This window comes from Eulemur rufifrons, chromosome 28 (assembly GCF_041146395.1).
Source record: "Eulemur rufifrons isolate Redbay chromosome 28, OSU_ERuf_1, whole genome shotgun sequence".
Classification (NCBI taxonomy): domain Eukaryota; kingdom Metazoa; phylum Chordata; class Mammalia; order Primates; family Lemuridae; genus Eulemur; species Eulemur rufifrons.
This window is the reverse complement of record NC_091010.1, coordinates 48,622,982-48,641,174: the sequence shown is the minus strand read 5'-3', so window position 1 is coordinate 48,641,174 and position 18,193 is coordinate 48,622,982. Positions and strand designations below refer to the sequence as shown.

At 40.2% G+C, this 18,193-nt stretch overlaps 1 protein-coding gene across 3 annotated transcripts in view; it reads left to right on the top strand.

Moving 5' to 3' along the window:
• Nucleotides 1–18,193, top strand: part of ARMH3 (armadillo like helical domain containing 3) — a 156,404-nt gene that overhangs the window by 26,779 nt on the left and 111,432 nt on the right. For 2 of the 3 annotated variants that reach the window (XM_069461158.1, XM_069461160.1), the window contains exons 9-15: nt 3,499–3,555; nt 5,029–5,072; nt 6,585–6,645; nt 8,285–8,331; nt 8,855–8,930; nt 11,019–11,112; nt 14,586–14,687. In XM_069461158.1, coding sequence (XP_069317259.1) covers nt 3,499–3,555; nt 5,029–5,072; nt 6,585–6,645; nt 8,285–8,331; nt 8,855–8,930; nt 11,019–11,112; nt 14,586–14,687 — 481 coding nt within the window. The remainder of the gene's footprint in view (nt 1–3,498; nt 3,556–5,028; nt 5,073–6,584; nt 6,646–8,284; nt 8,332–8,854; nt 8,931–11,018; nt 11,113–14,585; nt 14,688–18,193) is intronic. The other variant, XM_069461159.1, reaches the window with a different exon arrangement.

Sequence of the window (18,193 nt, the reverse complement as noted above, 5' to 3'; positions counted from 1 at the left end):
GTGCTATGAGAAATCGGCCAGCTGGAGAGAGGATTTTCTTTTCCGAGCTTCTAAATCTTCGCTTAGTGATTTTTGATATGATTCACAGTTAGGCTTTATTCAGCCAGGTTGAAAGTGATGCGTAACACAAAATCTGGAGCTTATTCTTATAAGGAGGGATATGGAAGAAAGGCTGTGAGAAAGGAGTACTTAAAGAGAGACTGGAATATGTGGAGCAACGTTAATGTGTTATAAATCCCCGAAGCTGATTGCTTTCATTGTCTTGGAGGAACTGATGAATGGTGTGTGGAGCTACTAATAAATATGTAATTTATCACCAACACCTGTTTTACTGGTGATCTGAAGGCGCTGGCATGGTAGCCATTTTGATCTCTGTCATGTGTAATAGCCTCTGGGGCCTTATTACAACATCAAGAAAAATAGCTGAGGAAAAATGCTGAGGATAGTTAAAGAGAATTGAGTTATATGTGACAGGAACGCGCCATCATCAGTAATGAATATTTTCAGAACATCTGCGGGATGCAGGCCACTCTGAGGCAATGGCTTGGCTTCTCTAAATATGAACTGAACCCTGGCTCATCCCAGTAGGGCACTCTGAAATGTCAGCCTGAAATATTGGACATGGCCAAGGAACTGAAGAGAACATATTTCTGGAGTGAGGTATGCATCTCTAGTCTGTCAGAAGCCCCCGAAGAATTAATGTAGTGGGCAAGGGCAAGCTGGTGGGCATAATTTATCTGGGCTTTGCAGTTTTTGATATAAATCACTCACCAGAAACCATTAAGGAAGGCTGGTGATCATGGACCAGGAAGGTTTCTGACAGGAACCTGAGGAATTCCAGATGAACATAGCACAACCAAAACTGGTGAACTTTTATGCAAACTAGCGTGAGAGGGTGTGGTTGTGGGAGAAGACCATTCTAGCTACCACCAATGACCAGTAGGATAAGTTGTAACCTTTTTAGAAAGGTGCAGAGGCACTAGAGAGGCTGGGTACCCAGCTGAGCACAGAGAGGGCAAATAAGGTGTTGGACATAGGGAACAGAAGTGGTAGAAGGGATGTCATGTAATAAATGTGTAGTTTTTCCTCACTTCAAGTAATGCATTCCATTTTAGTCATTTCATCTAAAGAGATAGATGAGGCACCCCCCCCCCCACACACACATACATAAAATGGTCTAGGGAAGAGCATTGAAAGTGGGTGAGTATATCTTAGATCAAATAAAGGCAGGATCCTGTTAAAGTGATACTCCAAAGGGTCACTGAGTTTGTAATTCGGTCTTGTGGGTAAAAAGTAGATTGCCTCCAGTTTTAAAAAGTGACGAACACAAGAGGTGTATAGTGTTAAGAACAATCATTGTCTGGTAGAATAGAAATTTTCACAGTGTTAAGATCCTGACCTTGTAGACTGGCCAAGTCTCCTAAGATGAAGTGACTCAAATCCCAAATGCTTCCCTGAGCATGATATTTCCCAGAAATTACCAAATTGTTTATTATGTTTAGTTGCAAGTTGTTCTTTTTCCCCCTCTTTTTCCTAAAGAGCTTTTCCTTTGAATGTAATAATAATGTGAAAGGAGGAAAAATATAGTTACCTGTACCAATTATTGAGTCCTTACTGTATGCCAGATACTATGCTAAGGATTTTACATGTCTTACTTCATTAAGCCCTATAGCAACTCCAGGGGAGAAAATACAGGTTGAACATCTATAATCCAAAAATCTGAAATCCAGAATGCTTCAAAATCTGAAACTTTGTGAGTGCTGACATGACACTCAAAGAAAATGCTTATTGGAGCATTTTGGATTTTAGATTTTTGAATTGGGGATGCTCAGCTGGTAAGTATAGTGCAAATATTCCAAAATCTGAGAAAATTCAGAATCCAAAACACTTCTGCTCCCAAGCATTTCAGAAAAGAGATATTCAATCTCTAGCCTCATTTTACAGATGAGGAAATTTAAGTTTAGCTAAATTAATCTGCCCAATTTGTCACAGTTAATAAGTAGAAGAGCTAGAACTTAAATCTATGTGTTTACCCATCTTGCATTTTCCTCAGCTGCTGTTAAAGCATATGCTGGTCTTAGAAATCAGATGATCCTTATTATTTCCTAAAACAGTCTGTTTTTGGGAAGGCGAGTGACTAGAACTTTCTAAAATTATGCCAAGAAACAGCCTATTCTTTCTAGTGTTCCTCTCATCATGGTGGCATTTTTAGGTTAACTGACTGCTGATTTTCTTTGGCAAGGATCCATTTAAATCGGATCTTCTCTGAAGTCTATAGCATCAGCAGAATTTGACTATTGATTATAGGAAGAAGTATTGAGAGCCTTCCCTTTGTCAGATCAAGTAACAAATGGAGTGGATTTTACCTCCGTGAATTGTATTGTATAAAACCTTATAAACATGTGGGCTGTTAAGAAGGCAAAGCTGTCTCTTTCTCTACTCCCAACTGACATGCAAAAGATCCCCTTAGAAACTTGATTAAATAAGGTCTATGTGGGGAATGAGCCTTTCAGTTGGGTTTTCAAGTTTCTCAGTAATGAGTTTTCTTGGTAGCTGTAAAAATTGCCAGTCTGAGAACTATTGTTCCTTGCCTCTTTTGGATTAGAAATGGTGCCTGATCTATATGAAGTCTTTCCTCACCTCTTGTAGGTGGGAGGAAAGGTCATTGGTTCTCATCCCGCTTGTAGGAGATGGTCCAATTGCTTAATGAGTTTAAATATATGTTCATTTCCATATGCTGCCCAACTGAGATTGGGTTCTGGAAAAACTGAAGAAATCTTCCAGTACTGTAAGTGATGGGACAATCATTAAATCCCAGTGTTCTGACCAGATTGTTGTTTGGGTAATATCATCCTTTTTTTCTGTCCCCCTGTGGTGTTATTTGGGTATTGGATCTCCATTAACGGCCTCTCTGGCTGTTAAACAGCTGCCACTTTCCACCCCCAAGGTGGCTTTGTTTTACGGGTGGGTGAATCAGTTCTTGCATATAGTTTGTGAAACGGTTAGGGAGCCTTTGGGATGAGAATGTAAGTTAGCAATGTATAAATATGTGCCTTATGGCAGAGAAGCTTTTATGTCCCCCAAAAGACAACTATCTCTATGGACTTAGTAAATTATTGATATGGTAGGACAAAGTGAGTTTTGTGGAGCATTCACTTACTTTTTAGAAACAAGTAAGAGGGCAAGATGGGAGAAGTGGTACACATAAGTCTACACTAATCCAGCCTAGGGGAAAATACAAGTAGAACAGAACTGGTGTGTGTGTGTGTGTGTAACATATGTACCTGTGTGTGCACTTGATGAATGCCCATACACGCTGCGAGATTTATTGGAAATGGGGAGAGTAAACAGACAAAGATGGGTTCGGACTGGGTATCAGAAGCATTGTTGTGCAGAGAGTGCCTTACAGAAGCATGTTTATTAACACTTTTTAAGTAGCTAATGGGCTTTCTTAACTAGGTCATACTCAAACCTCGAGTCTCTTCTCTTGTTTAACAGTCTGTAAATCCTTACATTGTGAAGCTCTCTATTGTGGATGATGAGGCCACGCTCAATGTGAGTATCTGGATCCTGGTATATATTCTTATTTGCACTTATTTGCATTCAGTGACCTTACTTTCTGTGGAACAGAGAGCAGAGGAGTATTCCATCAATTTCATCTGGCTATGCAGAGGAAATTGGTATTTCTTTTTAGAGCATCACTGCCACCGTCTTCCTGTCTCCTGTCTTATTATCATGGAAGGAAGGTTTTGAGGGGATATGTGGTTGCTAATCACGATGAAATGCTTGGTTATATTTTATGTTATAGTGTGCTGAGGTTGATTATCCTACAGAGTCAATAAATTACACATCCAAAAATAAGAAAGCTTAGATGACTAAATGATGGGAGATTCCTTCTTATAGGACCAGCCAAATATTATTTATAGCCTAACTTGGTGAAGCTGAAACAAGGGAGTGATTTGTATCTGCTATATATATCCTTGGAAGTTTTGGAAATAACATCTGATCTCTGAATATAGGGAGGAAGAAGATGACCAGGTGTCTGGCATTATTACTTTTCTATCCTGCCCTCTTCATTTTTTCTAATTTCCCTTATGTAAAAAATGCACACGTGATTTATCCTTGTGGCCTTAATTGATCTTTGTGTGGGGTGGTTTTTTTTTTTTTTTTTTTGAGACACAGTGTCACTCTGTTGCCTGGGCTAGAGTGCTGTGGCATCAGCCTAGCTCACAGCAACCTCAAACTCCTGGGCTCGAGCAATCCTTTTGCCTCAGCCTCCCGAGTAGCTGGGACTACAGACATGCGCCACCATGCCTGGTTAATTTTTCTATATATATATATTTTAGCTGTTCATATAATTTCTTTCTATTTTTAGTAGAGATGGGGTCTCGCTCTTGCTCAGACTGGCCTCGAACTCCTGAGCTCAAACGATCCACCCGCCTTGGCCTCCCAGAGTGCTAGGATTACAGGCGTGAGCCACCGCGTGCCCAGCCTTGATCTTTGTGTTATGCCTCACAGGTCTTGGGGGAAAGTTGATAAGTTACTTTAACATTATTGGATACTTCTTCCCTTTATATTCTTGTTTTCCTGTGGTCTGAAAGAAAGTGACTTGTTTGTATGCACCTTCATTTAGCCTGGGACTCATTGTCACATTTAATGTGGCTGATTTGGAGAAATATGAAGGCTTTTTGTTTGAAGATTCTAACTCAGTCTTCTTTTTTGAAGTGAAAATGATCCTGTGAAATCGGTATCTGGGATGGTCTGTTTCACCCTTGTTACTGTATTTTAATTGTTCCTGGGAACATTAAGTAAGACAATTAGATAAGAAAAGTCTTTCCAAAGAAGTTCCTTTTGATGCCTTGACAATGCCTCTCAGAATTTCTGTCCATATTGCCAACTTTCAGGCAGAACTTCTTGGGCTTGGACCATGGGGGTATGATTAGTGTTCTCCCTGGCCTAGTTCTAGCATCACCACCAACCCCGAAAGGCTGCCCTTTTATTTCACGTGTGCTATTTTTTCCCTTCTAGGGAATGGGGCTTGTAATTGCTCAGGCTTTATCTGAGTACAATAGGTAAGTCCACCTTTCCAGAATGGAAGGGTCTAATTTTCATTTGAATTGGTTGAGTAGAGAACAGGTTTGTTAGAGTTCTTGGGTGAAATTCCCTTACCTGTCTCCTAAAAGAGTAATTAGAGGTACAATCCTTGGCAGATATATTTGCTCTAGCTTGGCTTGATGGCTTTAGCAGGGGTTATTTTTAACACCAGGGAAAGTGTAGCCACCAGGTTAGTGTCCTTCTTTAGTTTAAGCAATTAGGTACATTCTTTTGTAACTTTTGGTATTTTATGGCAGAACATTTTAACTAGTTTACCAGCTATAAACAGGGTCTTCCGTTTAGACCAATATATCATTGGAAACCAGGAGTATCCCCAGTCCTGGCAAGAACCAGGCAGGATCTTTTTTTTCTTTTCTTTTCTTTTTTTTTTTTTTTTTTGAGACAGAGTCTCACTCTGTTGCCCAGGCTAGAGTGAGTGCCGTGGCGTCAGCCTAGCTCACAGCAACCTCAAACTCCTGAGCTCAAGCGATCCTCCTGTCTCAGCCTCCCGAGTAGCTGGGACTACAGGCATGCACCACCATGCCCGGCTAATTTTTTCTATATATATTTTTAGCTGTCCATATAATTTCTTTCTATTTTTAGTAGAGATGGGGTCTCGCTCTTGCTCAGGCTGGTCTCGAACTCCTGAGCTCAAACGATCCGCCCACCTTGGCCTCCCAGAGTGCTAGGATTACAGGCGTGAGCCACCGCGCCCGGCCTCTTTTCTTTTTTTTTTTGAGACAGAGTCTCACTCTATTGCCCTGAGTAGAGTGCCATGGCATCAGCCCAGCTCACAGCAACCTCAAACTCCTTGGCTCTAGGAATCCTCCTGCCTCAGCCTCCTGAGTACCTGGGACTACAGGCATGTGCCACCATGCCCGGCTAATTTTTCTAGTTGTTGAAGAGACGGCATCTCACTCTTGCTCAGGCTGGTCTCGAACTCCTGACCTCGCAATCTTCCTGCCTTGGCCTCCCAGGGTGCTAGGATTACAGGCATGAGCCACTGAGCCTGGCCCAGGCAGCATCTTTCTTGATCCTCTCTAGACTTTTCTCATATACAATTGGCTATCAGAACTTCAAATTTGTCCCATCTCAGTAGTTCAGCTCACAGGTTTTCCTCCTCCTCCTTGGAAAACAAACAAGATTTTCACTGTTAACAACCGTCCAGTAGTTTCGCTGTCATGTTTTTCAATTAATAGTCTGTTTGGGAAATAACTAGATCAGCCATATGTTAGAGCAGTTTCATACTTTTTCAGCTTGCTTTCTAAGTCTCCCCCAAAGTAGCCAGGAATTTTGCTACATACTACCTCCAGAGCAGGTAAGTGCCTCTTAACTTGCAGGGAAAACTACAGTGGCTAGATTGTCATAATGCTTTAGTTTTCTGGAATAAGAGAATTATGAGAATGCCCAGCCCTCATTACCTAGAATTCTAGGGACAAAGACATACTTGATAAATAATCCTGAAGTTGAATCTAGTTCTTTTTGTTCAGGCAGTATAAAGACAAGGAAGAAGAACACCAGAGTGGTTTTTTCTCTGCATTAACAAATATGGTAAGTCCTACTTGTTTTTTTCTCCTGCTCAGAAATATATGAGGTCTGCAGGGTTAGGCAAATCTGGGCTTAGAAGTTCAGATGTTTGAGGTGATGGCATGATGAGGGGAGAGAGGCTGCTCAGAGCATATTTTATTGGGAACTGTATCTCCTTTAGTGAGTTCTAAAACCAAGTGAGATAGGGGAAAGGAGAGCTTTGGTTTCTCTTGGACTGGTTTTTTCCTCAAAATTAATTAATTAATTAAAGGCTGTAGAAAAGGTACACATTAAGCCAGACTTGTGCTTCCTAAAGAGTTGGCTTTATTTGGGGACTGACCCTGTGGAACACAGAATAATAAGGTTTAAATTGATCAAAGACCTCCCCTGAGTGTTCCTTTGCTGTCTGCTGTGGCTATTTGATCCCTGGTAGCTGGTTCTGGGGTTGAGGGATTGTGCAGTGGATCTGAGTCATTCCTCTAGAGGCTTAGAGTCTGGGTGGAGAGGTCCAAGGTTTAGGAAATTATTGGTCTAGTTTGTAAGTCTCTAAGGCAGGGTTTCTCAACATTGGCAGCTTTGGCATTTTGGATCAGACACTCTGTGACTGATTTTTAAGAGATAAATCTAGAAGGTCCTAGAACTAGGCAGATTCAGAAATTCTGTCTTCTTTGGCATTAGTATCCAAGTAATCAGCCCTAGGGCAAGACAATTTTTGAGTTCATTGCAAGAAACAGTTGTCTTCTCTCCTCCCCTACAAAGAGGCAATTTTTCCTCCAATGCTTGTGCATTGTTCTCTTCTCCCTTCTCAGAGTCTACTCTCAGGGAAGGACCTGATAGATGAGAGACTCTTTAACTCTGAAGCATAAATGAATGAAGTCTCTCAGTGGCTAGAGAAGTATAAGCTTTACATTGGTATTTGATTAAATGAATTAGATGTAATTATATTGCTCCCAGGTATCTCTGCCTTTTGGCCAAGGAGAAAAAGTTGTGTACCAAACAAGTGAAGTTCCACCTGCATAGTTTTGGGTATCAGTAAGGAAGTGGAAAAGGTATTTTTAGGGAAGTGGGCATCTTTCTTAGTGCCTCTGATATCACACATATTAAAGACAGCCTACTCCATTTACTTGTCCACTTGCTCTGACTAGGACACAGACTAAAAGTTTTATGATCTGAAAGATGGAGAATGGGTCTCACATAGACAGTTTTGGTCTGAAACCCAAATATTCCTCTGAAAATAGCTCTACATTGGTTGAAGTCAGTCTGCTTTCTGTGACTTTCTTCATGAGTTAGTTTCTGACTTCAAATAAGCAGTTTCCAGGAAAGATGCAGAGTGATGAGGACATGTAGGTTAACATTTACTCACTGTCAGAGTAACTAAACCCTGAAAAGAAGAGGTGGACAAAAGTCCTTGGATTTTTTTTAAAGACTTTTAAAGGCAAGATGATTTAGGAGGGTACTCATTATTTCATTTATTGCTTCTGAGTCTTTTTTTAAGATTTTCAAAGTGGGCTGGTTTTGGTGTGTGTGACTGATGGTCCAGAGTTCTAAGGTCCCTCCTGTTGGAGGAAGCAGCTTGTTTTTTCACTGATAAAAGGCTTTGTAGGCACAAAGCTTCTCTCACATCTTTTTGCTGTAAGTCTGCATTTCCCCTTTTCTTCCACAGGTGGGCAGCATGTTCATAGCAGATGCCCATGAGAAAATCTCAGTACAGTAAGTGCCTTGACATTCTTATGCAGTGACTTGGACTAGTGTAGGCTCTCCCACTAGATGTGAGAGTGTGAAATGTTACCTCTTGCTAATCTTTTACAGATTCAAACTTTTTTTGTGATTTATAAAATGTCTCTTGAGTTTTAAACAATAATGAACCCTTAGATATGTCTGCTTTGGTCTGATATGTGTGGAGCCCCAGGAAGCTGAAAAGCTGTTCCTAGCTATCTCTGGAATGAAACAAATGAGGGATGGGTATCTGAGCCAGTTAAGTGCTTAACTGGGTTGGGTTGGGAAAGCAGATGGAAGATAATGAATGAAATAGGTAAGAATTGGTCTTAAGGAATTAGAGTTAAGGTCCTGAGTCCTGCCTATTGACTTTTGCGTATGCCCAAAAGGGAAGTAAAGGGGAACATTAGAAACTCAAAGGAATTAATAATGAGCTAGGGTGAAATCTTATCTTGATGGTTATACTCTGAACTCCTCCACTGTGAGAGCCACTCCAATTTGTTCTCTTTTCCTTTAGAACCAATGAAGCCATTCTTCTGGCACTTTATGAAGCTGTTCATTTAAATCGCAACTTCATCACAGTATTAGCTCAGGTTGGTTACATTAAAAACCCCAATCTTTTTTCCCCCTGAATTTCATATGGATTGATTCCATTGAAAACCCTATGTGGCTGTACCTGTTTAAACCCTGTTTTGCATTGGTAAGTGGTAGCAATGAGGAGTTGTAGCAGTTGCCTTTGCTTTGCTATCCTCAAATATGTATGTTTCCATCTGATGCTCAAGTGAGTCTAGCAACATGCAAAGTTAATGGTTTTGACCAGTTTACTGATTCTGTTAACCCAAATGAGTTGAGATTACTTCATTTTCCTCACTAGAAATCTCCTGATATTATCTGCCATATAGATTTTTATATCAGTTTTTCTGCTTCCTAAACTGCTCTGGAATTATAACTGGAGATAAAATAGGCCAAGTCACTTATTATCTCACCAAATTTTAGAGAAGAAAAGTAAAAAATATCCTGTCCACATAATGGTCTACAAACACTGAAAGCAGGAAGTCATAGAGTACTGAGTGCTGGGTCACAGGCCTAAGGACTATTTCCTCAGTAGTTGGCATAGAAGGGGACTAAAATAGACTGAGAACTCAAGTGCTGCTCATGAAAACTGTCTTAAAAATTTGATAAAGTGTTTTTTTTTTTTTTAAAGCCAGACTATTTAAAATATGTATGTAGGTTTCTTTTAAAGGAAAGTTTGCTTATGCTTTTTTCTCAAAGGGCAGATGTGTATGCTACTGATAGAATTTTTTATTCTATTTTTTTATTTTTTTAAATATTAAAAAAATTTTAAATTATGGGTACATAATTGTATATATTTATAGGGTATATGTAATGTTTTAATACAGGCATTCAATGCGAATTAGTCAAATCAGGGTAATTGGGGTATCCATCACCTTAGGCATTGATCATTTCTTTCTGTTAGGAACATTCCAATTCTAGTCTTTTAGTTATTTTAAAGCATACCATAACTTATTGTTGATTATAGTCACTTTGTTGTGCTGTCAAATGTTGTTCGTTCTGTCAAATTATCTAACTATATTTTTGTATCCATTAACCATCCCCACTTTATTCCCCCCTCCCCACTACTCTTACTGATTGAGTTTTAACAAAAAAATAAGGTCATGCTTAAAAAGCAGCATGCTGGTTTGGGGTCTGCTTTGGAGGCCACTTAACAGTTTTCATGACTGGTAACATAGACACTTTATTCACTATTTTTTTCCTGTTCTTGTCTGCTCTCCAAATTCTATAACTGATTTTAAAGGAAAAGGTGAGGAAGGGAAAGGGCTGGTAAAGCTGTTGGGGAAGAGAAGGGAGGGTTTTTTTTTTTTTTTTTTTGACAGCCCAAAACCTTGGAAGACAGAAGGAGGATTAAAAACAGCTGCCACTGAGCTTAATTCTCAAGAGCTGATGTGGCAGGGGTGGCTAAGAAAGGTGAGGGACAGAGGAGTTACCTGTTTTGGTACCTACTGGGTATCTCCCTATGTCTCCGCATGTCCACGCCACACACTCTTGTTTGTTGTGGAATAGGAAGGCTGCCATCTGAATACCTCTTTTTATAGTACCTGGTATCCCCTTGGCTCACCTACATCTATTAGTCAATTATGTCATCAGAACAGATGCCTCCATAGAGGCATTTCAGGTTGATCTGATGAGAGTTGTCTCTTCCCAGGTCTGGATAGGACTGCAATTGCTCACCCTTTCCGGTAGAATAATCTTATGTATTTGTTTACCCCAGTTTTCTATTTGTATAGTTCTGCAGAAAAACTTATGTAATGGGAACCTAGTTGCTTAAAGAAAACTAGACCACAGAGCTGCTTCTTAGAGTTTAGCAAGCGTCAACAGTAATCACGTACTCATGGGAAATAAATACAAAGGGAGTCTTTCCTCAGTGAGCCTTCTGCCTAATTATGATGCCAGGGGTGTGGTGACACATGCCTGTAGTCCCAGCTACTTGGAAACCTGAGGCAAAAAGACTGCTTGAGCCCAGGAGTTTGAGGCTAGCCTGGGCAACATAGTGAGACCCCGTCTCTTAAAAAAAATTATGAGGCCAGGAAGAATATTAAGCAGAGGATACTAAGGGAGAACTGGATTTTCTGTTTTTTTTACCCATCTGTGTCGTCTTTCAGAGTCATCCAGAAATGGGCTTGGTGACAACTCCTGTCAGTCCTGCTCCAACAACCCCAGCCACACCACTTGGGACTACGCCACCCTCTTCTGATGGTGAGCCCACCACCTCTTTTGTTTTCTTAATTAATATGACCTTTCAGGGTGAGCATAGCTGTGTTGAACATAGAACATAATCGTTGGTCTTTCATGCTGGGCAAGGTGGCTCACACCTGTAATCCTAGCACTTTGGGAGGCTGAGGTGGGAGGATTGCTTGAGGCCAGGAGTTTGAGACCAGTCTGAGCAAGAGCAAGACTCGTCTCTACAAAAAAAAAAAAGAGAGAAAGAAAAGAAAAATTAGCCAGGTGTGGTGGTATACACCTGTGGTCCCAGCTACTCGGGAGGCTGAGGCAGAGGGATCACTTGAGCCTAGGAGTTTGAGGTTGCAGTGAGCTAAGATGATGCCTCTGCACTCTGTACTCTAGCTTGGGTGACAGAGTGAGACTCTGTCTCAAAATAAAAGAACATAATTGTTGATCTTTCAATTTAATTTGTCTGTAATACTGTCCTTCAGAACTCCTGAAGTCCTAAATAAAACTTTAGAGAAGATAGTCAAGTGCTTTTTTCTGTATAAGAAGCTACATAGATTCTCTCCTCAGGGAGAGATTGTAGAATCATGGAGTGCTAGATCTGAAAGGGACCTCAAAGGTCAGTAATGTCTGTCCTGCCAAACTCTCAGGGTACTTGTGAGGCTCAGATGAGATATTATGAAAAATACCACCTTGTGACTATAAAGTACTGAAATAAATGTAAAATAGTAATGTTTTCTCATGTTACCATTGGACAGATGAGAGAATCCAGGCCAGAGAAATGAAGCAGTTTGCCTAAGATTAGTGAGAATAGAGATTAAGAACCAAAACATGTAATCAGGGCAGGGACCATGTCTATTTTGTTTACTACTATACGCCTAGCATAGTGCCTGGCATGGTAATTGCTTAGTAAATATTTGTTGAATAAATGAATGAGAAAATGAACCTGGGATTTGCTCACTGTCATGTGTCTGGCAGCCACTCTCAGTTGGAAATGACAGGCTTTGAATGTATTATAATTGGGAGTTTGATGGGTATCTAAGACTTCTCCCCCTAGAAACAACAGCAAAGTTTCCCTTTTATAAACCTTATGGCTGGAACCTAAGAAATAGGTAACTGAAAATAAATTGTGAAATTTGCCCAAAAAACTTTGTGTTATCTGAGTTTGTTCTGTTGTAGGCTGAGTGTGTTTGGTGGAATATATTCACCTAAAAACATTCTAAGTTAATACTTAATGTTATACCTCAAATGTTGACCTCATTTTGGGTAAAGAAGTATAGGAAATTCAACTTTTTTCCTTTCTTTGTGCCTCCCTACTGTTTGTACATAAAATGACCTTTGTTCTGCTTTCTCTCCCTTAAGTTTTCATATAGCACCTGTGGCAGTAGCACTTTAAGGAAGTATAAGCAGTACAGAGCATGACAGGGAGGTGCCATTGATATTCAGGTCAATGGTAGCAATTTGGATCCATTTAGAATTGAAAGCTAAATTCTAAAATATCTTAATGAGAAGTAGCAAGTAGTGAGGATTGCCTACTTGTCTCTGTTTATTCAGGTCACTGAATAATCCAATGGAAATACTATACTTTCTCTTTAAGTTGAAGAAGCCTGCCTGGTTACCATGGATATCAAAAGCTGTGTGTGTGTTTATATATATATATGAATTCCATGTGATGTTGGGGTTTGGATGCTTCAGAGAATTGCCTTTCAAACTGTTCGTTGTGAACACTTCCACCCACACACTTGATTATGCAATGGCAGGATTTGTGCTTACTTACCTACAACCAGTGAGCTTTTATTTTTTCTAGTGGGAAGATCAAGTCAGCCCACTTTCAAATGACTGTCTCCCTTGACAAAAGCCGCTGGGAAGAATTATGAAGCCAAAGATCAAGGAATGACTCTTCATTAGGAAGAAGATTTTAATTTGTGAGGGATTTTATTCTGTCTCTGTTCTATTTGTTCTTTTTCCTCTTTCCTAACTCATTTCCTTTCTGTAGGGGTCCTAAGTATTATAAAGTTGTTTTTATTTTTGGTTGTTAATTATAGTGGTGCTCAGTAGCCCAGTTATATTTAAAGGTATGTCACTGGAGCCATTATTTTTAAAAGCCAGCAGTTTAGCTATAACATTTGTTCTCAGCTCAGACTTGACATTTGACAACCCAGCCTTGGCATGAGAAGACTTTCTGGTACACTAAAAATACATATACTTCTATATTTCTACATATTATGTAAGATAGTTTTCCTGTTATTACTGTGTGTGAGCAGGGAAAAAAGTCCCATTTACCAGTTAGGTGCCTCTTTGTATTGGACAATGGAATGATTATGGGCTCTGAGCTTCAAAATAGACTGTGATTTGAAGTGACAGTCTCAGGTCTTTAACCCATAACATGAATTAAGACCTTTTAGTTCTTAGGGGCTGAACTGTGGGAAAACAGCCAAGGCTTGGGCATGCTGATTTCTTCTTATAAGGGTTTTTGTTGTGCTTGCTGTGTATTATGGGTCCATAATATGCAAGTGTTTACCATTGTTAATAAATGTTCTCTGCATACTTCATAATAACTCCAGAGGGATCCATTATGGTTATGAATACGTATTATGAGTAATATTCCAAACTTAGCTGAGTCTTCATGCCTGAAAATGCAGCAGAAAGCTATAGATTCTCTAGCTTTTCTGGGCCATCATAAGCCTCCTTTTGTTTATATATTATGTCTTAGTGTGAAAGCACTTAACAGCATATGTAAGTCTAATTTAAAGTCTTAGAATTTTGAGAAGTCTACATTAAGACTGTGTTCTGTGTGGGTCAGCCCTGGTCTGGTCCTTTGTTGTTCATTGGGACTGTGGCTCAGAGAGTAGTGGGGAGGATTTCTCTTAGAAACAGCAGCAGGGTGTATAAAAGTCAGTTCCCAGCTATCCCAATCAATAATGTTCATCCGTTTTTAGTCTAATATTCCTTCTCAAGTTCCCTTTTTGGGGGGAAGGGATTAGGTGGTAGAATTTGAATGTAATTCTACCTTAACTTTTTCCCCCTCCATCCTGGATATTTCCAGACTAAAGGCTTGTTCTCAAAATTGAGCAATATTTCTTCTCATTAGGAAAGAATCTTCATTTATTTTAAGAAGGAGACTCATCAAAGCAAAGTTCATCTTTATTCAGATCTTTCCTTTAGGTAGAAATTAAAGTACCTTTAAGAAGGACCCTGAACTCTTTTGGGTTACTTGGGGCAGAAAGTGAAATCAACATACCCCTCATAGGATGTTGAGAGAAAAGCACTGTTCCTAGAGACTGGTCCTAAATAGGAGAGAAGGTCATGGGGCTTAATTTTGGGAGTAGGAATGGGCTTTAGAGGCCTAGGAAGGAAGTTTTATAAGTACTTGGTCCTCCCTCTGTTGTGTAAAGAGCTCATTTAGTGATTTTCTTGCCTGCTGGCAAATTGGCTATGTGGGTAGAAGTGTTAGATGGAATATGTTACAGGCTAAGTGCATTTTATCTGTTCTATTCCAGTTATAAGTTCTGTGGAACTCCCACTGGATGCAGATGTACAGACCAGCAATCTACTGATAACCTTCTTAAAGTATAGCTCAATTGTCATGCAGGACACCAAAGGTAAGGCATGCTACATTGGGGGATCAGGAAGTAGGAGATGTGATGGGCAGCTGGAATCTACGGGTAGCATTAATGTTTTTGAAGCTTTGACAAGATGAACCATTGGGTCCTGTGCATGGTCTTGATTACTGGAAACCAGTGATTTCTCACTGCTAGTTGACAATTAGGTGGTGGTGGTGGTGGTAAAACCTGAAGCTAGAGGGGAGTGCTCAAAAATAGAACAGGAAAAAAATTGGTCTCTACGAAAACTAGCACGTCTTCTCAGCAGATCTTGGTAAGTAGATGCAGACTCTTATGTGTGGGAAGTAGGGGGATTAGCACACTTCAGGGAATTCCCTTTTGAGGACAAGAACTGAAAGCATCAGTTTGTGGTGAGAATTAGAGGACTGTTGTACAGAGTACAGTAGGAGGAGGTGAGATTCTGAGGGACTGTGTTCCTTAACACTTAAAATAGAAGTGTCAGTGTCCATCCTAGAAATGCAGAGTGGAAGTAGGAGAGGATTGGGTATTGGAAAAAATTAAATATTTTTCTGATTTCTTGTTCTTCCTCTGTTTATGATCTTGCTATGGCCTTTTTTTCCCCTTTTAAGAGACGGGGTCTTGCTGTGTTGCCCAGGCTGGAGTGCAGTGGGGCAATCATAGCTCACTGCAACCTCGAACTCCTGGGCTCAAGCGATCCTCTTGAGTATGGCCTTTTAATTGGTGGTAGAGTAGTGGAGTAGTCGGCCTAGGAATAAGAAGGGGTTGTGAAGAGACTCAGCAAATTTTGTCCAGAACATATCCCAGTTTTATCTTTTTTCCCCTACTTATTGTTTTTTCTTTATACTGGATTTATATGAATGTTCACAGTTTTTATTTATTTAATTTTTTAATTGTGGTGAAATATACATAACATAAAATTTATCATCTTAACCATTTTTAAGTGTATAGTTCAGTGGCATTAAGTATATTCACATTGTCGTACAACCATCACCACCCTCCCCATCTTGAGAACTTTTTCATCTTGCAAAATGGAACTCTGTACCCATTAAACGTTAACATCCCAATCTCCCCTCCCCCCAGCCCCTGGCCACCACCATTCTACTTTCTGTCCCTATGAATTAGACTACTCTAGGTACCTGATATAAGTGGAATATATCCCAATTTTAAGGTTCCCTAGAAATAAGCCTTTTATTTCATGGTTACACTGGACTAGCATTTTTTCTCCCATTTTGTTTTGTTTTGTTTTTGTTTTGAGACAGCGTCTTGCTGTGTTGCCTGGGCTGGTCTTGAACTCCTGGCCTCAAGTGATCCTCCTGCCTTAGCCTCCCAAAGTGCTGGGATTACAGGCATGAGCCAATACACCTGGCCTCACCTAGCATTTTAATAAACATTTTTATAAGCATTTTATTTGGTACCTACAGGTTAATCCAGTGGTCTTCTCCCATTTAAAGGATTTTTTTCCCCCTAATTATAAAAGTAATTGAGATATTACTTGTTAAAAATTAAAACATTCTGACAGTCCGGGCCTGGTGGCTCACGCCTGTGATCTTAACACTCTGGGAGGCTGAGATGGGAGGATCGCTTGAGCTCAGGAGTTCGAGACCAACCTGAGCAAGAGTGAGACCCTGTCTCTACTAAAAATAGAAAAAGTTAGCTTGGTGTGGTGGTACGTACCTGTAGTCCCAGCTACTCGAGAGGCTAAGACAGGAAGATTGCTTGAGCCCAGGAGTTTGAGGTTGTTGTGAGTTAGGCTGATGCCACGGCATTCTAGCCTGGGCAACAGAGCAAGACTCTGTCTCAAAAAATAAAACAAAACATTCTAGGCTGGGCATGGTGGCTCACGCCTGTAATCCTAGCACTCTGGGAGGCTGAGGCAGGCGCGTCGTTTGAGCTCAGGAGTTTGAGACCAGCCTGAGCAAGAGTGAGACCCTATCTCTACTAAAAAAAATAGAAAGAAATTATATAGACAACTAAAAATATATATATAAAATTAGCTGGGCCTGGTGGTGCATGCCTGTAATCCCAGCTGCTCGGGAGGCTGAGGCAGTAGGTAGGATTGCTTGAGCTCAGGAGTTTGAGATTGCTGTGAGCTAGGCCGACGCCACGGTACTCTAGCCCGGGCAACAGAGTGAGACTCTGTTTCAAAAAAAAAAAAACATTCTGACAATGGTTAACTTAGTAAAAATCCTTTGAGATTAAACTCTCCATAATCACTCTTAATAGTTTGGCATATTTTCTTTCTTATAAGCCTTCCTTATAAATCCTATTTTAGGAATTAACTGTTCAATAGTTGAAGTTTGGGTTCTCAAATTATGCTCCATGGACAAACTTCAGATTTCCAGATAACAAAATAACCAGTTTGCATCATAGAAGCAAAATTGCTAAAATACTGTGGTTTTTGCTACCTTACTTTCTGTGAGGAGAGACTAATGCCTTCTGTGGTAGTTTAAGGTTCTTTTAGGCATTAAGTATACTTTAGAAGTCTCTTATTTGCCAAGTGAGGTGATCAAGTTTCTGGTTTGAGGGTTTTTAGGAATTTCAGTATGGAGCTGAAAGGCAGGAGCTGTATAGAGCTATAAAGGAGGGAAGACCAGGATTCGGGGCTTTTTAGAGTGAGAAGGAAACATTGGTAGACAGAGACAGGACAGCTAAAAGATAAATATGGGAAATGAAGACTTGCCAGAGCAAAAGGGAACCTGGGTGGGCAGAGTCTAAGCCATGTTATACTCAGATATTACATTAGCTCTTAGAGATTTCTGCTTTGCAAAGTTAAGACTTTTTCTTTTCTTAAGCCTTGCGAGTATGCTCTTTCAAGAGAGAGAGCTATATGCAGGGATGAGATATATGCAAGTAGTCCATGTCACAAACTCCTAATATAGAACAGTCCTTTGGGAGCTATAGAGATGGCTGAACTTCTACGACTTGGCAGGTAAGATCTGGCAGGCAAGGATAACAAGACTCTTGTGTATCAGAGTTTCCTGAGGCCATTGCTTCTTTATGGAAATGGGTAACCTCTTCCTTTCTCTAGAAATATTGCAGCAACCATGGAAGAGAGAAACTGCATAGATGTGACCCAGAAAATGAACTTTTAGCTCTGCCTGATATAACACAGTGAATTGAGGCCCTTGGAACTCATTTTTAGCTTTAATGATTATATAAGCCTCTTTGTCCTGGTCACTTGCCATCCATAAAATGGATGGCAAAATTAAGGGCTGAATTAATTGCAGAATAGGTAGTCTCAGACATTGTCTCTAAACTCAGGCAGGGTTAGGTCTTTGCCAATAGGCAGCCTATATATGGCAAAGGGCAAGGTTAGGTATGATGAAAAGTTAATTTCAAAAATGGCTCCTATGGGGCTTCATTGGCCCAGCTGTCTTCCTGTCTTAGTCTCTGACCTGCTGAATGCCCTGGCCAACAGCAGCATCTCATTATGTTTTTAGGAGCAATAGAAGCAACTTTTTCTTGGCTCTATCTTTCTCTTCTTCTTATATATTTGTTGTTTGGTACCTATAAAAAGATACTTT